Source organism: Amphiprion ocellaris, chromosome 4 (assembly GCF_022539595.1).
Source record: "Amphiprion ocellaris isolate individual 3 ecotype Okinawa chromosome 4, ASM2253959v1, whole genome shotgun sequence".
Classification (NCBI taxonomy): domain Eukaryota; kingdom Metazoa; phylum Chordata; class Actinopteri; family Pomacentridae; genus Amphiprion; species Amphiprion ocellaris.
The window spans coordinates 10,517,499-10,545,104 of NC_072769.1; the positions used below are offsets into that span (position 1 = coordinate 10,517,499).

The following is a 27,606-nucleotide window of genomic DNA, read 5'->3' on the forward strand; positions in this document are numbered from 1 at the left end:
GCTTACTTGTTTGCAGTATGGAAGTTTTCAGCCAGATTTATTATCTCTCCTCTTGCTGTTAAACTGAGGGTTTATGGTCAGGATGATGACCCACAGACAACACTGAAGACTGCTTCACCCCAGGGCTTCCTGGTGGTTTACTGTTTCCTAGCTGACCTAGCTTTCCGTGTTGGGATCTAAATGAGTCTGGTCTTGTGCCAGCTCTGGGTCACCATGGCTTGCCTGCTCACGTGGCAGCTATTCAGTGCTGCTGGATCCCCAGAGGCGGCCAGCAATGTACGATATGATTCCTCATTGAAGGTGGAGTCCACATTGGTAGGGTCTGCATAAGCCAGGATAAGATTATCAACATATTTAGGCGTATTTAAATCTCTGTGAAGCTTCTACAACATGATATGGAATTCTGTGTGTGTAGCAGCAGCTACTTTAACTCTATGAAGTAATGCTGTGATTTAAAAGCAGGTCTCACAAACACATTTATTGTATTTAGTCCACATTGTTGAAATAAAAATGACAAAGAATTTCTCTTGTATAAGGTAAATGGACCATTATAAACTCCATTTATTTTGGGAGTTGATCAATGGCTGGAAGAACTTATGTTACTGAAGCAGTAGCAAATTTCTCTGTGTTGACCGTCCAATTGATAATGTTTTAGGTGGCAATTGAGACATTAAATAATTAATTGTCTATATTTTTTTCTTTTTAATTTACTCTAGCTGTGAGGACTGAATTTTTTTCTTCATCTACTCAGTGCTGTTTAGACAGCTAATAGTTAAGCAGAGCAACTTAATACATCAGCAAGGAGGGCTATAGAGGATGAAGTTTTCCTTAGAGTTCAGAGATGACAAGTTTATTAGCACAACAGTAATACTGATCTCTCATGTAAAGAAAACAAACATGTCCATATGAGTTAGGATTAATAAATTACTGTTGCATTCAGTGTCATAGTACTCTGTGTTGGCTTTATTCATGACATGTTGTTATAGCCTGTGTTTTTCACAGTAATTTTTGAGTCTTCAGAAGTCACTACAACCTTGTTGGTAGTTTAACATTGTAGCCTTCCCAGTTAATTTTGCTCGATTATGTGAATTTATGCCCCATTTGAACATATTTGTCATTATCAGTAGCATTAGCCTACTGTGCCAGGCAGCACACTTGGTGAGAGGCCACTGGTAACAATGAGAGAGGATTTTCTTACGTGGTAATTGTGGCTGAGACACTGGAGCAGTGTGCAGGTTAATCTCTTAATCTTCATTAGCACAGTTTGGTAACCGGAGAGCCAAGCACACTAAGTTTAACCTGGTAGTTGCTAATCTGTATTGCTTCCTCAGCAGTGGTGGGCACACACAGGAAGTCCACTGCCACTGGGTCTATATTGTGTAAAAAATATTGATTATTTAACAGCCTGGTTTCTGACCCTGAAATTACTGCCCTCCTCTACTGATTGCTCAGTGATATATTTAAATAAATGAAGACAGATGATACGCCAATTGTAATATGAGACCAGTTGATTTGGCTTGACTTTGTGTATTCCATTTATCTTCTTCCTTATTATAGCCTGCCATAAAATTGTCTAAAAAACCTTCTTTCCTGGAGTCAAACCTTTAATCATACTGCTACTGTTCATAGCTCATCTGGTCTGTGTTTGGAACTTCTGGTTATTATCAGAAACTTCATTCTTTGACCACCAGTTTCACAGAATGCAGAAAGATTTTACTCTGTCACAAAAATTTTGGCCTGACTAAGTTGCTTGTATTCAGTAAATATAAATTTCCAAACATAGACAGAATGAAATTTGTTACTAAGCTTTAGCTGCAGATACCCTGGAATACAGCTGCATACGGGTAATCTTCAAGGCATCAAAGTTTGAGGATACTACCCCATTTAAACATTGTTGGCTACTTTTGTCTTTGAGTTGCATTCTCTGTCAACAAATGTTCTACCAAGATTTCTCAGCTCTGTTTCTACTATTTTTTACTTGTCTGCTGACGATATGTTTTGTGTTTTGCCTGACAGGAGGCTTTTCTGATTGCCTCTGATTTGGCCTGCACCTATACTATTGGCTTCCTTGACAGTGTAATTTCCCCTCACAAAGCTGATGGTTAGTGTCCATTCAGTCAAGCCAGTCAGTGTAATTTGGTGTGTGTTGAAATTGTCTGTTTCCATGTTGCGATTCTGTCTGAATTTGACTGACTGTGTCATTTTGGTCACTGTCAAGGTCTCCACATTAAATGGGTGTAATGTTAGGTTTGCTTGCCAAACCTGTCCGTATCTTTTTCAGAAGTGGTGCTTGTTTCTCATTAGGCTCGCACACTCTTACACTCTTACTGTGTTTTTCATGTAAACACCTGATCACCACTGTTTTGGGTCTTAATGATGGAGAACAAAGCCCCTGATATAACCAAGTGGCTTTATGATGAATTGCCTTTATGGGATAGAGTCGAAAGTGTAGTAGCATTTTTAAGGCAGTCAAAGTTTTGCAGAAAAGAAATCCTGATCATATGTACATTGCTTATGTATATGTTGTCATATTACTTTATTCCTTCATTGTGATGCTTTTCTGTAGTCACATAAACACCTGAAATGGTCAAAAAGTTGTAATGACAATGCACAACCTAAATAGTATGACCATAGCCCTTACTATACATTCTAAATGAAGCTAGTTAATGTTATGGTGGCCTCTGTAAATACATATTTTCACAGCATAATACATTAGCACTTTGAGTGCAAGCTTTAAATGGAACTGTAGGCACTGGACTGCTCTGCCTTTGGAAACCACATTTGTCTTATTTGTCAGAAGTAATAGATGTCATCTGAGGCTAGGCAGAGGATGTGTACATCGAATCTTGTGGCTTTTATGTCTTTTTTAACTGATAGAGGGGAAGTGACGGAAAATAACGCAAGCTATAGATAATGACAAGCAGCAAAGGATATGACTTGTGTTTGTGGGCAGAAGAAGACCAACTTATTTTGTTAAACTTGTAGGTCAAGATTAAGAGTGGTAGTTCGTTTTGCCCAATACTTAGACCATGATGCGGTTGGAAAAGATAGAAGGTATCATGAATGCAGATACAGGTCTGCTTATGACCATAGGAAAAAATAGAAATTAGTGAATGCAGAAAAGAATGGACAGATAACAGAATTTACAGAGAATAAACAGAATGTGTGAGTTTTTTTTAGACTTTTTTTTCTCTTTGTTGAAAGCTTATCAACACCTCTGACTCATTGACTGACAAGTGATTAGTGTATGGACCCTTTCCTCAGTGTCTGATGCTTATTTAACTCCCTTTCGTATCACCAAAGTTCACTGTTTTTGTTGCATTCATTGTGTTATTTTTTTTCTGCCACTGCTCTTGATTGTTAATGCTTGGCCTACTTTGTCTTACCCTGTGAGTGTCACAGGATTGTCTAGCCAGCTCCAAACGTAGCATTGGCCTGCTTCACTTCTCCTAGGCCCTGCAATATACCATGAGACACTGAAGAAGGGAAATTAAAAAGTCAACAGTATGGGAAAGAACACAAGACAGAACAGAGCTAAACACAGATTTCTCTCTCTCTCCCTCTCTCTCTCCCTCTTTCTGTTGAAAGCTATTGTATGTTTTCTGTGACGCAAACCCCCTTGGACTTGCTTTATACAGGAAAGAGCGCTTGTCTATTCAATATTTTACAATAAGAAACTCTTAACTGGTCTCCTGTCCTGTGAGGGGAGAAAGAGGATGGACAAACCAACATGTAGGCAAAAAAACAGCAGTACCCACTGAACAGAAACTGTCAAGTTTTACAGCTTGAGATGGAAACTGAGAAATAATGAAGTCTGATGAAAGATTAGATGGACTTTATTGAAAATATTACGAGAGCCTCAGCAAAATGTTGTGTACTAATTACACATGAGTACTGTAATGTACATTTTTGTGAAATAAAAATTAAGTTGTGTCTACAAAGCCACTAGCTGGGGCACAGATATGAAACCACATTTGCTGAATTGTTTATATAAATAGAACATGGAAAATAATTCAAGACATAATATTGCATAACCTTGGAATTCCGCATGTGTTTTATAATTTCACAGAGTAAATTATTAGATCATCACTCACTGGAAAAATTAGATTTCACTGGAAGTTGCCTACATATATTGGATGAAAGGTTTCCACGTAAATAAAATGTTTTGTATATTAAAGTCTTTTTCAAGTTTTGGTGTTATTTGTGCACGTCTCGTTTTTAACTTGTCATTAACACGCTCTTTATTTCTTGTTTTCTAGTCCTGTGTGCAAAGAACCTCGCAAAGAAAGACTTCTTTCGTAAGTAAAGACTATTTTTACATGTTGCTGTTTTTGTCCCATTCCTTCCCTTGTGCATTTGAATGGGTTTTGTCAGCAGTGGCAGCATGCTCCTTTTTGAAGCTATGCTGTAAATGAAGTCCCCTAGGAGATGTCTGCCTGTTATGCACACCAGGAACCCTGGCATGCACAGGGACCCACTGCTAACCTAATTTCTAGTAATAGGTATGAGGTCCACTGGTCCAGAAGCACTAGACTGAAGGGCTTTCAATTGAACTAGATGGAAGTTATACCTTTATTTAGTCCAAATCTAATGACTGCCACACTGCAATATGATGGGACATGCACACAAACATGCATAGATATAAATGCTCACTGTTGGAGGCATCCAAGGAAGGAAGCTGCACTTAAACATTTAGCTTTATGCTTTTTCATCATGTCTGTTTTAGTGATCTTTACATTCTTTGTTGTTATTATTAATGTAGCAACAAATGTATTATTTAGTTCCACCTATGAGACATTTTTCACAACACAGCATAATGCTCAAATGCGATCCTCCTCTTTTACTGAAGTTGCCAGTTATGGTATTTGCCAAAGCGCTAAACTTCAACAGTAGCATTATTTTTTGTTAAAAAACACATATACATATGCATCCACACAGCCACAAGAAGGGAATTTCCAAGACACCGTGAAGATGACTGAACTGGTTTAACTTGAGTGTAGTGTTTGTGCCCTGTGTCTATGCACTTTAAAGTACACGTGCACCAGCCAACTCAGAGAACGCCAGATAAATATACCAGGAAAAATCTCTTATCAGATTTCCTGCTCAACAAGATACTGTGTGGGGAAAAAAACAAAACACTTGGTTTGTGTTTTATCTACATATTGTTGTCCTCACACACCCTCTGTTTGCTGTGTAAAATGTTTTACACAAAGGACTCATTTATGAGTATGATTAGTTAACTATATTTGCTTTCCATCTTGTGATAACTCTAAAACACTAATGAAGAATAAGTGCTTGGAAAGACTTCATCCAAAGAAAATTGTGGTCGTTTTTTTTTGCTCCAGTCACATGTTTACTTACTGTGGTCTTGTTTTTCACTGCAATATTAACTCTTGCATCTCTATGGAAGCGACATAACCATTGCTAGAAGTAGAGAGAACTCAAATGTTTTTTTTGTCCGGTATAATCAGTGAAAAATATAAAAAGTTTAAAAAAAGACAAAAGTAGAATTTTATTGAGTATTTATTTTACAAAAAAATTAAAGAAAACTGTCAAAGCGTATGCTATTTTTCAATGTACCAACGGGTGTTACCAGTACTGGAAAAATGATAACGTTACAAAGTATAGATAGTTTGCTACTTACATATTTAATTTCTTTCTATACTTCTCTTCTTTCTGCTCTGTATTAAGACACCCTGCAGTTCAGGACATTTAGCTTCCTGTGTTTTAATTAGATGACTGCTGGTTGTAGCCGAGTCACTAATGTTTTCATGGTTTTGCCATGAAGTGCAGCATATTTTGCTTCTGACAAAATCAGTTTAGTGCAAGCGGTTTGTTTTTGGCAGATCTGATGAAGATTTCCAACAAAATAGCACATCACAGATGAGAAGTTCAAAGACCACTGAAAACTAAATCGTGCAAAAACATTTTTTCTAAAAAACATTGCTTGACTTCAAAGCTGCTCGGGAACTTTGGCAGTTTCAGATGGTTAACTCTCTGGTGTATATGCAAAGTAGTTGTCTAAAAGTAAAGTGAGCAATAGTTGCCAACTTGAGTGAGTGTAAAGCTTGACAACATGGGACAAACTTGGCTCAGTAGTTTCATATGAATGGGTCAAATCTAGGTTAAAAATGCTGTCATGCCTGTTTGCCCCACATTAGATTTAGCAGTCTCACATTGTTTGTACAGTGACTAAATCAAAACCTTTTCATCTGTCTCTGTCTCCTTTTACAGGATTGCCAGATCCATTTGCCAAAGTAGTGGTGGATGGTTCAGGACAATGCCACTCTACAGATACTGTGAGAAATACATTGGACCCAAAGTGGAATCAACATTATGATCTGTAAGTCAATAGGAGAGGCTGTGGAATTGTGTTGCATTTTGTATGCCATTTATGCCGTACTAAGAATCAAATGCAGTGACTGTGTGTAGTTTTGATGGATTTATATTTGAGTTTGTCATGTGTCTCCTGTAAACCAAAACAATACAAAAATTATTGTGGCAAACAAATGCAGCGTACTGCCGTTGCACACTTGTCTGTGTTCAGAAGTGCTCTGACAAGTGTTTAAGGAATGTAAGTTCAGTCGTTTCTTTTCTCTGTGTAGAAACACCCATCTATAAACCTTGTGAGCTATTTTACATGACAACCAAATATCTTGTAGAATGACATTTCAGACATTCCACACCACAGGCCTCACATAAGACATATTCATATGAGATTTTATGGGAAAAGCTGAACTCAGACTAATATAAAATTTCTTTTTTCTCAAATAACAAGATTCTGTCTATTTTGGGTATCAGAACATTGGGTTCGCTAAATAGTTTTGCACTCCTGAACAATGTCCTCAGTGAACTGGAGACAGTCTAACTCACATTTTTCTGGCCTGCTCACTTACTCTGAGCCAAATGAGTCTGACACACATTTAGAGCTCTACTTTATATTCGTAATCTCTTTCAGGATTAGCCACATATCAACGTTTGTGAATTTTTGCAACTTAATTCTTGAAGCCTGCCCTTCTTAATCAAGGAAGCTCTCCTTTCACTTTGTCAGGCTGAGAAAGCTTCTCATACTTGCTAGCCTTGCAGACTAATGTTACAACAACATGTGGTCCATTTTGTTGTCATTGAGATCAGATGCTTTGGGCTTTGGAAAGACTAGAACAGGATGACTATTACACTGCGCACATACTTGTATGAAACTTTGTATTTGAGTCTGTGTCGGGTGGAGTGTTTTGACTGGGGCCATGTGCTCTGAATGTTCTCGGTGCTGAGGTTTGTGCCGACAGGCCATTACAAGGAGTGATCACCCCGACGGACCCAAAGGACCCACTGGCACACTGAGCTTATTTTGTGGTGAGAGATGAAGGGAAACAGTGGTAAAAGTACAAAACTTGAGGGAATAGCAAACCTGATAGGAAAAGTTATAAATGTCCACTAGAGAGCAAGAATGAAGGGAACAAAAGGGGAAATGGATGTACTCAAGAATTTTGAAAGAACGATGGTGACTAGTTATATGGCCGGAATGTTTATTTGCAACTGGTATCTTTGCATCCTGTTTCCCTAAACCAAGTCTTTATTTTACAACTTAAAGTGTAAACATTTACGAAACATCTATCAATCACCCGAATGGTCGGTAGAACAGATGCTGTATTAGTCATTATCTTTTAAGGTAGTATATTGTAAATCTTTAGATTGTGAACTGGTGATCATACAGAACAGACAACTAAAGGCCTGTGAACTTGTAACAGCCGTTTTTTCACAATTTTATGACATTTTTTGTAATGAATGAGTGATTGAATAATGTCAGAAAATTGTTAGTTGCATGATAGTGAATACCAGTTGTGGAGGAAAAGTTTATTTTTAAGGTAGCCATGCATGTTTAACTGTACACTTTTGTCATTTTCCTGTAACTACTGATGCGCACTTTCATTTTCAAATTCTTCTTTTGCCTTGTCAACATCAACCTCAGATCCCCTCCTGCTTTACATAATTTTCTTCCCCCCTTCTGGATCCCCACCCTCTCGGAGGAGCGTGTTCCTCACCAGCGACCCCTGGCCTCTTCCTCTGGTTCAGGAAATGGCTAACATGCCACAGAAAGCAGATGGGAGTGTGGGTTTGGCAGATTGCCAGCTCACCACACCCCCATCTGCAGCCTCCAGCTTTGGGAGGTGGGGTCTTTTTCCAGCATGACACTGATACTGACAAGGGTATCGATGCCTTATGTTATGCATCGTAAATACCCTGCAGAAATAGTATGTACTTTCTTTTTTATTTGTTTTTAACACCGCAATAGATGCACTTTGACATTGATGTCGTGTGGAGAGCATGTTTGAGGATACAAGCCATCTTTTTAAAAACAGTGTTGAAAGTTCATGAACTCGTAGTAGTATGTAGGTCTGGTTTTGGCAGGTTGCCGTCTCCTGCTTGGCCTCAAATTTCCAGCCTTTTCAGTACAACTCTTCACATTGCTTTGGTTGGAATATCAGATTTGCTCGCGGTTCCCTCTGCCCTCAGTCTAAACATATTAAATTCTATACATGTGCTGTGTGTACCCTGTCGCTTCATGTGAGAGTCTGTGATACTTAGATCCTGTCTGAGCAAGGTTTGATTAGTCCCTAGTAATAAAGTGCCGAGCATATCAATGGCACGAGCACTGCTCCATTCTGTCTTCAATCTCACATTGACATCCACATTAAAAATGCATTGGCAGTAGTTGCCAAGTCAACTCTCTTCGTTACAGTCTACCAACCACAATCTTAGTCTGTGTGCCGCATTCCCCCACCTGCAGTATAATCAAAAAGTGAATAACTCCAAGGAGTAGAGGTGTATCCTCTGCTAGTGTTTGGAAACAAGTCCTAGAAATGGGTGTTTTGAGAGCATTGCATGCAAGATGTTAGCATAGAGATGTAAAGAGACACTTCTCCTATAAGCAGCACAGCCAATAAGTGATGCAGATAGATTGCAATCCAGTTATTAATCATGCTTTACTCTCCTTACGTCAGTTCGGTCCACCCACATACATATGAATTTGTTGTTGATATTCGTGTTGTAATAAGTTCTGAAATACTTGCAATGTTATGTCAGAGTACATTCTTGAAGCGGTTTTTGGTTCAGTTTTTGTGAGAAGGAAACAATGTTTTGTTCTACCTGAACTGATAACCTCAGAGGCTTGTTCATTGTCTTGTCAGCTATTTCAGTTCTCTTATTCTCTCTGGTGTGGCGACAGTCCTTTGCACAGCACACGTCTGCATCACAGTGATGTTTTTATCTCAACCACACTGTGTCAAGGAAAACATACATCCTCAGAGAGGTCGTTTGAGTCGCACCACAGCACACAAAATGCAGGAAACTGAAGTGAAGCATGACAGTACAATGCTTGGAACATCTGTTGTTCAATGACTGAAATAACATGCATGATCTCAAAATTGTTCTCATCAAGCTGAACAACAGCTCTGGTTTGATGAAAAGTGCAAATCATTATCAAGACAATTCAGCCGTTCAACCTCCTGTCTGATTTTTTTCCTACCAGACTTGTCATAACTAGCGAAAAAAATCTTTATAAATCTTCCTGTCATATCATTCGATGTGACAGAAGCCTTTTTCAAGATGGATAGCTTGGTACAGTTTACATCCAGTGGTTTTCAGTCAGTGAGTATTAAGTACTTGACAAATAAGCTCTAAAATTGACTCACCTTTAGTGGAGAGCAAAAATGGAGGTTTCATGACAAATGTCTTTGTTTTTTATCCATTTGTCATCAAATAGTGTTAAATGATAAGATCAGATCATAATCTGCATATACCATAAAGCACAGGCCTAAAAAGTCTACTATGAGAGAAAAAGTGTCCCAAGATGTTACTGTGTGCTGATCAAATTTGCATACAGTAACTAAAGACTAAGTCTCTGGGCACATTACAGTTTTTCTCAATTGATAAGACACTGTTCCTGAAAAATAGCACACATTTCCCAACACACTGCACACTCTTTTTTTTTTTTTTTTTTTTTTACAAATGCATCCTATAAATGACTCAGAGGGGGCCATTGCAGTGCCTGACTGTACATTATAAAATAAAAATAACGTTAGACAGAAATACAGCACTGTATTGTACACAGTACAGTATGCAAATATTTACACCACGTCTGCATCAATTCTTTCAGCCTGGTCAGACCACAGGACCTCATCAACATCACTAGCTGTGTTTTCTCTGGAAAGAAGGACCTACTGTGTCTGATCCAGCCCTGACATGCATCAACAGAAACATCACCACATGCCAAGACCACTGATTGATAGAGATTTTCCCAAAGTATGGCTGCTGCTCATATACCTTCCACCTCCATGTAGAGAAGAATTCTTCTATAGGATTCAGAAAGGGAGAATATGGTGGCAGAAAAACCACAATAACTTGAGGGTTCATATTGAAACTTTCCCGAATCAATAGTCCTCTATAAAAACTAACATTGTCCCAGATGTATTCATGTATCATCAGAATCCATCTGAAAAACTCTCTGGAACAAATGCACACAAAACAAGGAAAAAGTCAGTCATGTACACTTTCTGTAATTTTACTAGCACTTGTGAACCAGAATTATACATTAGATTTTTTACAGTATTCTCAGAACATTTCTGACCGCTTGTATTGTTCCAATATAGACATGTCACTGAAGTGACAAACAACATTTACATACATGTAAAGTAAACCACAGTAAACCTGAAACCATTTACTTTATGCACCATCCTTACCATCTGCTGACCTTAACAACAGATTGCATTCTGAACAGCTAATGCTGTTTCCCCAGCAGGTTTTATAGTGTGCAGTTCATTGGCAAAAGTGTTTTCAGTTTTGGCCTGTTGTGTCTTAATTGTGACAGCAGTGGTGGAACAGTGTCCCAGTTCTGCTTCCTAGTGTTCACTTTTTGAAAAGTGTGTGCTATGAGTGAAAAAGTGTGTTCAAATAAGCAAAAAATGTGTTCAGTCTTTTGCAAAAAAGGTGCAAGAGTTTTGGAAACTGTGTGCAAACCATGAATAGTGTCCAAAATTTAGACAGCAGTGTCCTGTTTTTGAGGAATGTGTGCAGTCAGTTGGTGACTGTGTGCAGTGAATGGAATTTAGTGTCTTATCAATTGAGAAAAACTGTAAAAGATCCACAACTCACACGGGTTATAATTTGAATTCAGTCCACTAATTTGCCCACTTCTGTTATTTGGATTGCATTCCAAACTTATACGTTTTGATGTGTTCAGTAGGAAAATCCCTCTCTGAGCCACTGATATACAGCATAATATAGAGCTTGGCATCAGAGCTGGCTGCCAGACTGTAATTACATGTGCGTGAGTGAATGTATGATTGTGCATTTGAATGCTGTGTGAAATGTGTGTTTACTGTAAGAGCTGTCTGGGCCTCAGACTGGTGGTGGAGCTCATCACAGGGACTTCCTCTGTTCCCCAACCACGACTAGACTGAGCTCAGCAACGCAAAATCTGCACTCACGCACAAATTACTTGAAAATCGGCTAATGTGCCTCATTACACAGATGCAGCTTGCATTGTTGTCTAGCTGACTGAGAGAAGTATTTGGAAGAGATACAAATTTCAAGTTCATGTATTTTGTTGACCTTGTGTACTTTTATTTCTAAGTTTCATCTTACATCTTAAGTACATCATTATAAAGATTATTTTTTCAAAGTCAGGATTAAAAAAACGCTTTGTACTTTGCTTCTTTTTGGTCTTATTGATCTGTTTTCTGTAACTCTTTCTTTTCCCCTGTCAGATACATTGGGAAGGCAGATTCCATTACTATCAGTGTATGGAACCACAAGAAGATCCATAAAAAGCAGGGGGCAGGGTTCCTTGGCTGTGTCCGCCTTCTGTCTAACGCCATCAACAGACTCAAAGACACAGGCTGTAAGTACCTCTTTGTATCTTTGCATCCATAAGCTCACATTTGTTTTTGAGCATTCACTGAAACAGGTCACTGGGTGTTTGTTCTCTTCGTGCTCTTTTTGTATACTCACCGTATCCTTTACCCTGAAGTGCCAGTCAGACTTTTTAGTGAAGGGTTATGAGGAGGCTTCATGGAAAATACAGTCTTCGCACATCCTGCCTTTTGTTTGTCACACGTAGACAAATGTGTGAACTAGACAAAGCATCTCCAACAAGACAAACATCGCGTCTATGACTTAGGGTGACTGTCTTTCTTGTGTTTTTGTTTTATGTGGTTGCTGCAGTGTGAATCCGAGCTGCGTCCCCGCTCGCAACCTGCAGCTACTTCTTTTCCAGCCATTCTTTGCAATAAGATTTATGTCTACAATACACGGGCAACTCCTTTAGGCAACACATCAGAAATATTGCCAGCTGTAGACTTCTGGCATCTGGGAATAAATTAACATCCACAGTTCATTTTGAAGTATCAGAGGGAAGATGCTGCTTAACGTGAACATTTTTGGTTGTCCAGAAATGGATCCTAAGCAGATAAAACGTGATAGATGTCTGTCATGCATTTCTGCACAGATGTACACTTTCTCAAATGAATAGTTTTCCATCTACACCGTTTTAGACTGTTGTTCCCTTTCATTTCCAACATGCTTGTTAGCTCTGCCTGTCTTTCTGGCTTTACCAGTCAGTAGATGCTGACACATATACACTTAACTGAAGTCCATACTGTCAAATTAACATTCCTTCCACTCATTCTCCTCTTTTCCTTCAATCCATCTCCCTGACCTATCTTAAACACAGACCGTCAGACATGTACCAGACATTTTCCCCTTTTTTATGTATCCTGCCTTTTTCTTATTTCCATTATTTCATCCTACACTGTCATACCTACCACTCACTTAAGGAGTTGTCTCTTTGAGAATAATTGTCATTTTTTGGACGCTTTTTAAAAAAAATCCAAACTGCATTGTTAGATTCATGAATGCAGGCTGTTGTAATTTGTTTGGCCCAGATGTAACAGCCACTCACACCAGCTTCAAGCTGTCAAGCTAAATACTTCACATGAGCATTCAGAATAGTTTTCCAGCACAATTTATACTTGTTCCTAAATGGCATCTTTGGCTCATAAAAGTTCACCTCCTAATCCACCAAAAACCACAATAGCGTCATTGTTGCCACAGAAAGGACCCTACTTTTACCTCACTGAGTGACAGAGAACTTGCCCTTAGATTTATCCACAGCCTCCACAAACAGACAGTATAGGCTCCAGTTAGACTCCAGACCAGCCACTTGGTACAGCCAACATGGTATAAATTATACTTTATCGCAGCCATGGGAAGTGGACAGAGAGACATGATCTATGACAAGACACCAGTCCTCACATTATCCCTTTGTCCTGTCCTGTGTGCTACAGAAACATGAATACTGCCCAGTCTGTGGTTTAACCGAGATACGTGTGCACACACACACACAGGCACAAACATAAAAACAACCCAAATACACAAAAAGACTTTACAGGAATTGCCTTGGTTCCTAGAAGTCACATTCATACACATAGCACACTTGGTCCAATACAAACTCAGACAAAACAGTTTCTCTTTCTTGACACACACACACACACACACACACACACACACACACACACACACACACACACACACACACACACACACACATGCACTCTTGCACAGTCTTGCAAAAGGGGATCAGCATGGTTGTCTAGTTTACTAGAATTCTGTCTGGCTCTACACTGAGCTCCATTTCCTGCCGTAGCATCACAGACACAAACCTCTAAGTCATCTACCTCACTTCTGTATCCGCAAACTCACTAACACACACGCGCACACACACACACACACACACACACACACACACACACACACACACACACACACACACCACTAGTTTTTCAAAATGACTTGACTTACTACACGTTAGTTTGCCTCACTTTGAACCCTGTTGTTTCTTTGTGTTTTAGAGTTGCAATGTTGATGCAATAGCTAATTATATTTACTGATTTCACATATGCATGATGAATACACTTACAAAGACAGGTGTGCGTGAACTAAATGCGGTGCGGTGAGGGCATGTGGTTAAAGGTCTGTAAATGTTCTGTCTCTTCGTTTCCCTCCTCTCTTATTTAAGAGAAAAATCTGCTTACTATTCTGGCCATGTAAGGCTTAGACCATCCCTGTTTAGTCTAGACACGTATCCGGAACAGATGCACTTTTGCACACACAAACACGCACACACTTACAGAAACAAGCATTAGGATTGTTCAGTCTTTGCATCTGCACAAACACACTATTTCATGTGTGTACACAATCATACAGGCAAACCAAAGACGTGACAAATTCAGTCAGACTGTGGTTTTAGCATTGGCATATGTAGAGCTGAGGTATCTCTTGATCTTTTTTCACTCACCCTCCCTCTACTGCATATTTCTCTTTCCTCTTTTCACCCTAATCTATGCTCACGCTCTGTCTCATAACTGATTATGTCTCTCACCCTGCAGTCACACATACGTGTTGTATTAGTAATGGAAATTAATTGATATTGCTTCTGTGCTGGTAAGCTCTACTAGACATGCACAGGTCTCAGTGTTGGATTGGCGTATGTGAGAGAGTTTGGTCTATCTGTGTCTGGATCTTGTTCAGCGTCTTGGATTATGTTTCTGTGCTGCTTGTGTCTGGCACTGAGTTTTTACTTACCCAGAAACAACAACGCTGGTAGCAAATTTTCTGTCCAAATTTAATTACATTTGATGTCTCCAGGTTTAAAGCTCTTTTTCTTCACTTGAATGCTTTGAGTTTCGCTGTGCAGAGTTTGCACAAATTCATTGTCCGATGAGGGAAAGCTTCTCAGTGTTTCCTTAAATCAATGTGCAAAACATCAATGCTAGTTTCAAGACTGTGGATGTCCAATATGTAAACAAGTGTGACATGGACACTTGAAGCCTTTATGCCTACAGACACACACAATTTTTCTTTTCAGTAAAGTAGGAGACACCCCTTTTTTGGTGGCTAAACCTGTAAAATGAACTATTTTTACGTATCCATAGATTCTGGATTTTTCACAAAGAGAGAGGGAGTGAATGTGGTGTTGACTCGTTCGCTATCTATTGCTGGTTGACTTGAGCATAGTGCTCCTTTTGGGTGTTGTACAGCTTGATTTTTCAAAACTATTTAACATCCAGATTATGGTGCAGCCACAATTTAAGTATTCAAGACATAACATGAAACATTTCTTGAACTCGGTTTAACTTTTCCCACATTTTGCAAATGCACATTCCTGGGTGTCAGTGAAAATGAGGTGGTTGTTCTCCTAAATCTCTAGGATTGTGACATTATTTAATAAATCTCAGTGCATCTACTGAACTTTCAGATGCACCAGTCAGTCATTCAAAGTAACCTTCCTTTATATTGTTTGATCTTCTCACTGTAACCTGAAGCACCACCACCAATGCTGGCTGGCTCTTGAATTTTCTTTGTCGCAGTTTTTGCTCACTTTTGTCTCTTAAATCGGTGTACATTTTTTAAACACTGTAAACAGAAGCTTAATCAGTGGTTTTGTGTGTTGTTTGCAGATCAGAGACTGGATCTGAATAAGCTGGGACCCAATGACAATGATACTGTGAGAGGACAGATAGTAGGTAAGAAACGCAAAATTTTAGTTTTGTCTTTTGTATGCCTGGATAAAAATATAAGTCAGGCCATAAATGTGTGTAGATTTTTCCGTTAGTTTATATATCTGCATAAAGTTAACACCACAGTATTTCATTTCTGGCTTGAAAGGAAAACCACTAGGTTGTTTCCTACAACTTGTTTAACTGCGTTGCCAGTCAGGTCATCAGCACTATGTTTTTGGCCTCAGAGAATGTAAATTAAAATATTAAACAAAAATTGGACTATAACAGGTTAAACACTAAAGACTAAAGACACTTTCAAGGTTTTTATTATCTTGATGACAAGTTCAGTGAAGCATTAATCATGGATGATAAAATGTCACTGATCTACCATCTTCCTTGTCTTTCTTAACTGTAGTAAGTCTCCAGTCCAGAGATCGTATCGGGACCGGAGGACCAGTAGTGGACTGCAGTCGCCTGTTTGATAATGACTTACCTGACGGGTCAGTATTATGACAGGATTTCTTAGCCATTAGTACTTTGCTTTTACTAGAAATGTCAAATTTTTCTGGAGCTATTTTTATCTAACTCATATTTTTATATCAGTGAAGGTGTTGTGTTTTCGGATATGGGGCTAGCTTCTCTGGGATTTTGTATGTATTTGAAAAATTAGGTAAATTTTAAAACATAAATACATTGACTAAGTGTGGTTTGTAAGGGGAGAATACAAGGTGTGCTGTAATACATCAACTGACTGAGGGCGAAGGCAGGCGACACCCTGGACAGGTCGCCAGTCTGTCGCAGGGCTACACGTAGAGACAAATAATCACACTCACATTCACAACTACGGACAATTTATATTTATCAATTAACCTCAGCATGTTTTTGGACTGTGGGAGGAAGCTGGAGTACCTGGAGAAAACCCACACATGCACAGGGAGAACATGCAAACTGCATGCAGAAAGATCCCAGGCCGGCACGCTATCTTTTTTTTTGCAGTGGTTTGAAACTTCTAGGATATATTTATGGTTTCCTGTTGTTCAGTGTATACCACATGGTTTGAAAATGTGTGCTATGGTTTAACTTAGCCCAGTCTTGGTCTTTAACAGTTACACCTCTGACCAGTTTTTCTCAATATGTGCATGAAACAGCTGGGAAGAAAGAAGGACAGCATCTGGAAGGATACAGTACCTGAACCACATCACACGCACCACGCAGTGGGAGAGACCCACCAGGTATGTGTGTGCACATCCTCAACTCCTTCACCCCTCTAGCCATACCAAAAAATAGTAATGTTAAAACGGAGGCTTTGGCCCAAATCATATCATTCGTAACCCTCTGAACCCTAAAATCTCCCAGGGGATTTTCAACATTTCTGACAACCCTTGAACTAATTATGTGAGACTCCAGGAAAAACAACCAAAACTTAAAATCAAATATTTCATCGATGTCCCTTTATTCTACCTGTGTCATTTAAAAATGTGCCAAAATAAAACTGTTTGCAGTAACCACAGTCTGTAAAAACCCAAAACATTTACTGACTCAGCTGCTACCTGCAGTCAAATGACAAAAATTCAGGGACTTTTCCACTGAACTGCAGGCAGTGTTTACGCAGAGCAAGGATAGGAACAAATTCAAAATGTAAATATCTGAAGTATAGAGATATTTCCAATCCTAGCAATGCCTGTAGGCCCTTCGATAATGTTGTACACAATTCTTTTTTTTTCATTTTCTGTAAAAAGGAATGGTAAATTTTTAAAAAAAATTATTATTATTTATGACATTATAACTGTGTCATACTGCACAGAAAGTATCTTAGAGTTCCCTCATGATTGTGCTGTTTCCATAGAGATGCAGGACTTTATGTCCCAGTGAAAAATGAGCCCACAGTGAGTAGAAAAATGACAGGAGCAAATAAAGTGTCCAGAAACTCCTTGAGGTTCAGAGGGTTATAATGCTAACCATGTGCATCAGTCATACTGATGTAATGTTGGACAAACTTGACAAAAAAGCAGGTGGGCGATCTGTGTAAGTAGTTGTAATTCTTCCCACTTCCCTTTTCAGAGAAGAAAAACTTCACTCACAACACAATAACAGTCTCTTGGTAATGAGTGAATTGCTGTCAGTTTCCTTAGTTCCCCATCCCACCACACGCGCACACACACACACACACACACACACACACACACACACACGCACGCACAGCTTAGTAAACTAGCCAGTCAGTCGGGCAGCCAGGCCTCCCCTGTTGCTGCAAGAACAACTGTCGCCTTCCTACTTGGCCCATATCAGTGGAGCCATTAGGGGAATAAGCAAACAACCCCCTCCACAGCCTCACCTACTCTTACTATGCATCTTTAGACGCCTGAAGGCAGCATAGCGGAACAAGGTTGGACAGACAGGAAATGCTGAAGGAAAAGGTCAAGTGGTACGGCATTGTGGGAGGTGGAAATGGGGAAGTTAGGGAGGAAGATGAACCGGTAGGGCCTGTGTAGGAGGAAGGAATGGCAAAACATAATCCGTTCCATGAGCTCGTCATGAGAATGCTAAAGGTGTAGAAGGGAAAGCCTGGCTCACAGACTGGGAAGAACTGTAGGACAAAAAGACAGGACAAGGGAAAGTGGAGCCAAAGGTGGGAAAAAATAAACATGGAGAAAGAGGAAATGGGAGGGAGGAAGCGTGTGTGGAGGGGTTGTGGGTTGAGGGTCCAAGGCTTTAGATAGCCGAGGCGTCAGTAACTCTGGACAGCCAGACGGTGGTCAGACAAGCAACACACACACACACATACAATAAGTGTCAGTAATCCAGCCTATGTTTGTGTCTGCTTATCAGGTACCTGTCTGTAAGTAGAACAACACACTAACTAAAGTCTAATGAGGGGTTTCTGTTCTATTTTACGCAATCCACAATCCTTGATATCACTTAAGGCTTCACCATTATCATAAAATACATTTATTTTCTTGAGGGCTTCTAATGTAAACTGTTTTGCAATAGTTACACGATTCTTGTGAGTCTGTCTAGACATCACAGAAAGAGATTAAGTTGCTACACCTAAGACTTATACCAAAACACACCTAAAACACAGTGAAATTCTTCTTTGCACACTTCACCACTAGTTTCCTGCAAATGGAGGTAAACATTGCGCACAATTGCGAACATTCACCAAAACTGAAAGCCACCTACTTATCACTACCTCATTTAACTCAATCCTTAGAGCTGCACATGTAACTCTTAGGAATGAAAACAAACAATTTGTTGTTGTTCTTGTCAAATTATTCAGTAACTTTACAGTAAGAAAGAAATACAAAATGCTTTGTTGTAAAGTGTTTTATCTGTGTAGTCTATTAAAAATAAAATTACACTTAAAACTACACCCAGAGGACCACAACCTACATGCACATGAACACAGACACTCTCTTCTGTCTTCCAGACCAGCATCAGAGTACTCCAGCCCATCAGGACGTCCGCTGAGCTGCGTGGTGGACGAGAACACGCCAGTGATGACACCCGTTAATGGTGCCGAAGCCAGTGGTGCTCTGGGCGAACATCGGATCCAGGAGAGACGGGTTCGATCACAGCGGCATCGTAACTACATGAGTCGAACACACCTGCATACGCCGCCTGACCTGCCTGAGGGATATGGTGAGATACGGAGCAGAGACGCAAACACTCTCAGCTCAGTCGGTGTCATTTAGTCTGTTAACATTTTGCATCTACATTCCTGATTGTGAGCACTGAGTATTGGGGATCAACCAATTAAAGTCTGGCTGATTATCGGGGCCGATATTTGACGTATTTACCAATAATAGTTATATTTTATTAAGCTATTACAGATAAAATAAATCAGTTGCACTGCTTTGGCTTGGATTCAGCTGCCTCATTCCCATCCAGTGTCTGAAAACTAGTGTTTACAGACAGGGACAGAGGAGCACATTTGCAGAGCAGAGCGGCTCCAGTGAATTAGTGGAGCTGTGTCCCAAAGGTAGAGTAAAGATACTTCTGAAATTGTAATAAACTCCCTAATAAACCCCGATGCCTGGTTAAAAACCAGTGCCTAGGACATCGCTTAACAAGGGTTAAATTCAATAATAAATAAACTGAGAGCTGTGTTTTTGGAACATTTTGTGGTGTGTTGTCTGGCTAGCACTCATATTGCACAGTATCGTGTTTGGCTTAACCTCAAAAATACGAGATGGAAAACGAGTTGTGTCGCACCTTTGGTCTTATCCCATTTGTAGTTGGGAGGAAATGATACTTTTCTAAGGTGAGAGTAGCATTTGAATTCCTTCTTTTTGTTCTCTCTTCCTGTCCTTTGGCTCATTCACACTTTCTCTTCTACAGCCTTCCCTCTCCTCACAGCACCACATCATGACAACTGCAGTCATCACTTGGTGTGGTTTAATATTCTGCCACTCATCCCGTTTCATCTCCTCTCCTCAAGAGTTGGAATGTTTTGGCTTTGCGGACTAATATTCCCACAACAAAGAGGAGGGAATGCTTTTCATAGCTTGGTGTTTAGCCATGAGAAGGCAAGTTAGGTTATTTGCTATTTTTTCAACCTCTGCAATTCTAAAGCTGGCTTTACTTGCAGCTTGCAAACATCAGGAAAATAACGGAGAAGCTACACAAGTATGTTTTCCAACATAGGAACTTTTTTTCAAAAACAGTGTACTTCTCAGAGTCAGCCACAGTGCACCCCACAATACCCACAGACTCTGTAAAATAAATTATTATTTTAAGTGTGGTGCTGTATGCCAGCAATTCAGAATGGCACTGTTGGACCTGTGCCTCCTCTTGAAAGGTCCTGCTGTGTCCACTGAGGCTGGCTGAGGTCGGACAAAGTGAGTCACTGATGCCCAACAGCTCAAGAGCTTTCTTCCTCAGCTGAACCCTCTGAACCAGTGGCTGGGTGTGGTGAGAGAGAATGAGAGGGAGAGCGGGAATGTGTTAGGGGAAAAAAGAGAGCGAGAGGTGGGTCGGAAATGAGTTATGCCAGTAGGAAGTTGGGGTGGGGGGTAGTGATGGATTAGCTGGTGAATATGCACACATGGATGCTGCAGCACACACACTTTCACACACTCGCCCTCCATTCATCAATAAGCTCAATGGAGCCAGACATCCAACAAGCTAATGACAGATTACAAATGAGTGTCATTCCCCTCAAATTTATCCTTGGTGTCCTCAGTTCCCTCATTTGTTTACAATATATTTATTACAGGGTTTGGCCTAAGTAACAGCATTTTACTTTCCGTCTTCTTTGTCTTTGATTAATAGGAGCAGACTACTTTCAGAACACACACTAACCTTTTAAGCGAAAACAAGGCAGCTAGGATGCACCACGGAACTCTCTGCAAGGAAAAACCACTCATGGAAGTCCTTGATAAATTTCCCTCACATTTTATTTTCCCTGTCCTCTTGGGAGAGGCCTACTGGAGACTGGAGAGGAACTAATTGATTACATTGGCACACACCTTAAGAAACTCTTAGGTCAACAGTGTCCCAGCAGTTTGCCTGTCACATAAATTATAAACAGACTTCCCCTTTTCCAAAATACACAAACTCGCTATCCATGCTTGTACCCATCTGGACTAGACTACAAAACAACACTCCCAGCAACAGTTCCAAGCTTGCTTCAGTGCTGTTTTTTGCCTTTTTGACACTAATTCAAATCAAATTTCTCTCTGTTTTAGAACAAAGAACAACTCAGCAGGGGCAGGTCTACTTCCTCCACACACAGACTGGAGTCAGCACCTGGCATGACCCCCGAGTGCCCAGGTAACTTGTTTGTGTTCGTATAGTTTATTGCCATTGTGCAGATTTGTATCTACATTTACGGTTGTTGTAACTTTTATAACCATATCTATATTGGAATTGAAAACACATTGAATTAAACATGTGATAAATCCAGCAGAGTGCCAAATGCATGCACTGTTTTACTCCACAATAACATGACATGTATTTACAAAACTGACAAGAACAAACTGGATTTGACTGGATTGAATCAGATGTAATTTCTCACTTAATTTCCGTTTTTGTGTTCAAAAAACAGTTTTATTAATCAAATTTCAGGCTCAAGTCAGGTTCAGCCAAGCTTATGACCCCTGGGTCCGATGTGGAGCTGGAACGAAATTTTTGGATAGATCCAGAACTGAACAAAGCAGAAGCCAGTGGTTCTGCATTCGATCATGCTATTTCACCAACTCTCAACAGTTCTGTACTTAATCCACCAAAGATTACAGGCAGCACTATTGCGTTACATTTTTGGCCGTGCCTTCGTGTAGCTTCTGCGCAGTGTTGAAGCACATGAGTACAACATCCAACTCACAGCAGCCACTTCTGGGTTTGGTCATTTTGGACGGAGCTGCTTAAGTGACCCAGTATGTGTGATGAGCACAACAAGGCATGTGCTTCATCCCTTGGTGATGTGTCCTCACTTCACATAAGGAAAATAAAAAGACCTCCTCAGGCTACAGCACTGTCCCAGATCAGAACTTAGGTTCCCACTGAAGTGAATGTCAGTGTACATTACAGCAGAAGAATCAGGAGATAAGAGCAACTACTTTGTAAAAATGGTATTATTTTAGTGCTAATGTTCCTAATGCTTGTGGGTCTGTTGAAGCTCTGGTCTAAATTATCCTTTATTAAGTAATTAGGTAATTATTATGTAATAACTGAGCAATTTTCTTAATCAATGGTGCCTTATTATACATTAGAGCATTTGTTTTAATTCATTATTAATGTATTTCAGATTTATTTAGAATCTAACTTAATTTGTGATTAATTTGTAATCTTTTTCGTTCAGGGACTTAAGCAATGTAAACTGTGAGGAGCTGGGCCCGCTGCCACCAGGCTGGGAGATCAGGAACACTGCTACCGGACGCGTCTACTTTGTCGACCACAACAATCGAACAACACAGTTCACAGATCCACGACTGTCTGCTAACCTGCATCTAGTGCTAAAGTGAGTAAATCAGTTATGCTTTTTTCAAGGCACCAAGATAGAACTTTTGAAAGATGGCCAGGGTTTAGATACGTGTTAGCAAAAACACTGATTTCTTTGGACTTTTGTGGGAAAATTCCAATATTTACAGCTGTTCTGCTCTCCAATTACAACAGTCAATGATTTACACACACAACTGTCAACGTTTTCTAAAACAGAGAAAGTTAGATGTGTTGCAAGAATGTAAATGTAACTGTTAAATGCTGCTTCTTGATTGTCAGTCCCTTTTACTCTAAATACTCAAACTAGTGGTAACAAAAACAGAAATCAATAACAGTTGTTGCAGGGAAACAATCAGGCAGTTATTAAGGTAACTGACATCTGTGTCAAGGAGTTGATATAGAAATAAATACAAAATTGAAGAAAGAAACTGGGGCACCTTTTCTCAAGGAAACAACAAATTATCTGATGTTTCAGTCTGGGTTAAGACAGTAAAATTCTGTTCATATTATATCCATGTGAAAAATCTCTGTTAGTTCCAGTGTCTGCTGTCCATAAATTGGTTATTATACAGCTGAGTTTGATTTGGATTCAGAATCATCTTCTGTCCTCTTTTTTGCAGAGAAGGACTTTTACCTCAGTTATTTAAAAGTAGCTTCACTCTCTTTGTCTTGGAAATAGACATGACCCCTGTCATCTTGTCTAAGCCAGAAAAGAGAAGATCTTTGTTTTCAAGCCTCAGTCAAAAATCTACCAGCTATGAATATGTTTGCTGTAAGATGATCACTGGTGGTTCTTTTGCCTTCTTTGGTCTCACCTTATATTTTTATTTTCTTCCTCTGTATCACGTCCCCTATCCTCTGTTTGTCTCATGTTTGTCATCCTCACTGATACCTGTTTTCTTCTCTGTTGTGTTTTTTGTTTTGTTTTTTTTTTTGTTTTTTTTTTGGGGGGGGTGGTTTTCTTGGTCTATCTCCCTTAATTCTCTGTCCTTTTGCTGGTCTCTTCTGTATCACTTTTTGTCCTATCCATCCTCTTTTCCTGTTCCTTTTTAATCTCATCGCCTGTTGTCTTCTGTCTCTGTCATTCACCTTCTCTTATGCCCCTTCTTTCTACCGCTGTCCCCTTTTGTCTTTGTCTGTCTTTTCCCCTCCTCTCTCCTGCTGTTTTCTCCAGCAGCCCAAGCCCAAATGGTTCCCGTGTGGCCATGGAAAGCCAAAACACTAACCTCAGGTAACCCACACACACAAACAGATATATAAGGAGACAAATGTGTGCGTCCACATAATTGCATGCAGATAGTAAACTGTATGCCTCTGCATACTTGCATATGGTCTGCATATGAAAAATGTAATCAGAGATTGATGAATGTTTTCATACTTACTCCAGCAGTCTGTGTAAAGCAGTTTCAGCACCTAGCTACACAACATAAACACAGACAGACACACAGACACAGACAGACACACACACACACACACACACACACACACACACACACACACACACACACACACACACGAACGATATCGTGAGAAAATGTTGACTGTCATACTTTTCCAAAGGGGAATGTCTGTGTGTGTCACTGTACATATATACACATTTTTTTATGATTAACTTTCATGTCGATGTCATTCAAGTTCAACATACACACACACACACTCCCTCCCTCGTGGCAGGCTGTCTGTATCACATATTGTCAGTCCATCTTTCAGTATGTTAGCTGTGTTTCGGCAGCCTGATAGCTTACCACAAGTTTTCATATTCTCAGACATGGGCCGGATATGCGAATAATTTCAGTGAAAATTACAACTAGTAAAATTGTCAGTGAAATTTATGCTGACGGAACCTTTGAGGTAAACGAGCATCATAAAGCAGATTTTAGGAAGTATTTTGGCCATCAGGGAGGTCCGTGTATGTTTCCCCTGCTAGTGTATGAGGCAGGAATTATTACAACAAGAGGAACACAGAGAGGTCTGGAGATTTTTCCGTCTTTGCTCTTTTGGTACAAAATCTTAGTCAAAACCTCCTGCAATAACAGCGGCTGGCACGACAGACATGTTTGGGAAATCAACATCTGGTCATTTGGTCAAATAGTATCCATATGTGTCAGAACAGCCTTTGGTTGAGCGTTGAAGCTCAGCTACAGTCAGCATCATTAACTACTTGCCAGACTCCTTATTAGGAGAGATTTGAGGGAGTCCAGATGACGTTTTACAACTTTGATAAGGCCAAAGTTAAAAAGCTCTACTTTGTAATGTAGCTTTACATCATGCACACATTATTAAAGATAAAAATAAAGCATCTTCTATTTATAGTTTATGTAACAGCAGGAATATAGGAACAATGTATATTAACTTCATTTGAATTAAATTCACCCCTTGCACTTTATTTGGCCTTTTTTGGTAAATATGATCACAGCACACATAGCCAAATTAAAAGTGCATAGTTGAACATCAAGCAGATCACATTTTTAGCGGAGTTCAGACTTTAACATGTGATGGTCTACTGCTATGTTGTGTAAATGAGCTCAAGAAGTTATTTTGTTAATTCTGTTACTTTCTGAGATTTAAAATATACAAAAGCCCAGCTGTGAACATGAAGTGTTTCCAAGTCAAATAATATCTGCTGACTTAAGTTTGACTGGTGTCCTTGTTTTTAACAGCCATAAGCAGAAACTGGCACCGTTGCTTCTGCTTAAAGACCAATTCAGTGTAATAGTGAAAATAAGTCACAGTGGCAAGAAAAGTAACTTCAGTTCTTTGCAAAAACAGTGTTTTATGACAGTAATTTGTTTACATTTTTTCTCTGAGTTTAAGGGCACAGTGTAGAATTTCTTCAGTTTTAGCCACTTCTTGGCTTTGGCTCTGAAGCACTACATTCTTTGGTCATGCCTAAATAGTCTTAACAACACAGACATAATGTTGGATTGTTTACTGAGTGAGAGGTCCAACTCACAGCATACACTGTGCATTAAAAAACAGAACTACTGAGGCCACAGGGACAGATGAATGGATGAGACACCAATCAAGTATTGAACATTTACATACATAAAGTGTAGAGATCATAATGTTTGATAATTTCTTGGAAAGGTCAGCCTTGTTTTACTCAAATCTACTAAGGCCTCTGGGGTACAAACCAGTGTAGCCTCCACCCTGCGTTCATTTCCACTGTCCTCTGCTGTGCTCCAAAAAATGTTAAAGTTATCATCTTCTCTGCTGGGAGCAGCATCTTTTATTACCACCAGGATTTAAGAATATTTCACTCAACAATTGCATAGCTCTTTTCAGCAGGGTTGCATGGACCCTGATATAATGCAGCAGTGCATTCACCCATTTTCATTTAGGGAGTTTGAAGGTGATGATTGTAGAGTGTTTGGATTTTAGGAACATCTGAGGATGTAGTATCTTGTGCTGGTGTATGGAGTTTAAACAAAAATACTGTGCTACTTTGTTTTACTTTAGATATCTACATAGCTGCATGGAGATTGTTGTGATTTCTCTCAGGTGAAAGTGGTTGTAAGGAATGTATGCATACTGCATAGAGGGGGAGTGCAAGGAGTGCTTTCTTGTTCGTAATGTAAGAAAAGCACTGAGAAGTTGTGCCTCTGCTGCCCTTATGTCAATACTGTTGGAGTGCACCCTTTTCTTATTAATGTCCTTGTTCTTTTGTTTTTTTGGCAGAAAGACTCAAAGTAAGGGCAGTCTGACGTAAATTTCATCTTCTCCCCAAATCTGCAAGAGTTCATTGGGATGTACTATGTATTCCATGCATGCACACAACTGCAAAGTGTGCGCACTATTGCCCTTGTAGCTTAGTTTCCACATGGACACAAATTCTGGTCTTCAGAGGCATAAGCTATAAGGGTAGGGTGTGAATGCTCACCAGAATTATGCATGCATGGAATGTATGGAAAGAATACATCTCAGTGGATTCCAAGCAGATTAAAAACTAGTATAATCGTGCGTGTCCATATGGGCGTTTTTGGACGCTAAGCCATGCCGCTTCTCTGTGCTGGATGCTCAGCGGGCATCTGGCTGGCCAGTGTAACAATACATGATTCACAAGTAGGCTGTCTGCTCATGAATTTCTATCTGCAACACTGAAGTTAATTTGGAATATTTCTGTTATACTACGAAAACAGCACACCAAAATGTATTTCTGAAAATATCTGAGGCAAGAAATAGGCGATGTTGTTGCTGAATCTGTCTTAATTTTGGATCAAATGCAGTTAGTTGAAAAGTTTTTCAGAAGTTTCCAGACGTGTCGAGTGACAACTGATGCTCCTAATTTGCATAAAGAAGCCTAGACCTCAACTACACATCTGTGGTATCCCTTCTGTGTGCAATAAAGTGTAATCAAGGTCATAATCACCAAATCCTCTTTTAAACCATAAACTCTGTTGTTTTTCCACCAACCCTGGAGCGCTGTGTTGCACAAAGCGTTTCATATGTTCAGGCTGCTTTCCTCCTTGGTTTTTAAAAGCAGCATTGTGGACAGTTAGTTAATTTTAGCCGTTGCTAACTGCTCTCTGTTATTTTTAACATAAAATTTCGATCTTGTTTTTGCTGTCTGCATAGCACTGAGATTGCTCTTGCCAAGGTCACCCATGACTTACTGCTCTGCAGCAAAATGCAGGCCGTCGCTCCATTTTAATTGTCCCTAACCTCAGCTTGGCCTTAAACAGCCGTTTAAAAATATGTGATGTGGCTCTGGAGAAACTTTTTCTTGATTATTCACTCCAGTGGCAAAAACTGTGAACCCATTTTAGAACCTTGCTGTTGCTGAGGTCCCTTGTATTTTTGCACCCTTTTTTGATGTTTAATTTTTGCATTTTCAACCTCCTCTGTAGTAACAGCTTGTGTTTTGTCTGCAAGATTAGATGCATGAAACAGATCCGGCATTACAACATTGTGAGCCAACAGTTTACAAATCAGTTGTTTGATCCTTCAGCGTCCATCTTGATATAAATGTGACTCAGACAGCCCTGTTGCCTTTAAGCTCGGCTGATGAAGGCCTTGAATTGTCAGACAGTCAGACACAGCTGCATTACTGTGGTCTGCCACACTGTCTCTCACATACTTAGCTTCTTCCCTTGCATCGGCACACAGTTTA

General features: G+C 39.7%; 1 protein-coding gene across 2 annotated transcripts in view; it reads left to right on the forward strand.

Moving 5' to 3' along the window:
• Nucleotides 1-27,606, forward strand: part of LOC111576427 (E3 ubiquitin-protein ligase SMURF2-like) — a 60,382-nt gene that overhangs the window by 20,602 nt on the left and 12,174 nt on the right. The window contains exons 2-11 of one of the 2 annotated variants that reach the window (XM_023282096.3): nt 4,260-4,298; nt 6,235-6,343; nt 11,766-11,899; nt 15,516-15,581; nt 15,973-16,057; nt 16,706-16,789; nt 18,985-19,196; nt 21,245-21,329; nt 22,357-22,515; nt 23,671-23,727. In XM_023282096.3, coding sequence (XP_023137864.1) covers nt 4,260-4,298; nt 6,235-6,343; nt 11,766-11,899; nt 15,516-15,581; nt 15,973-16,057; nt 16,706-16,789; nt 18,985-19,196; nt 21,245-21,329; nt 22,357-22,515; nt 23,671-23,727 — 1,030 coding nt within the window. The remainder of the gene's footprint in view (nt 1-4,259; nt 4,299-6,234; nt 6,344-11,765; nt 11,900-15,515; nt 15,582-15,972; nt 16,058-16,705; nt 16,790-18,984; nt 19,197-21,244; nt 21,330-22,356; nt 22,516-23,670; nt 23,728-27,606) is intronic. The other variant, XM_023282097.3, reaches the window with a different exon arrangement.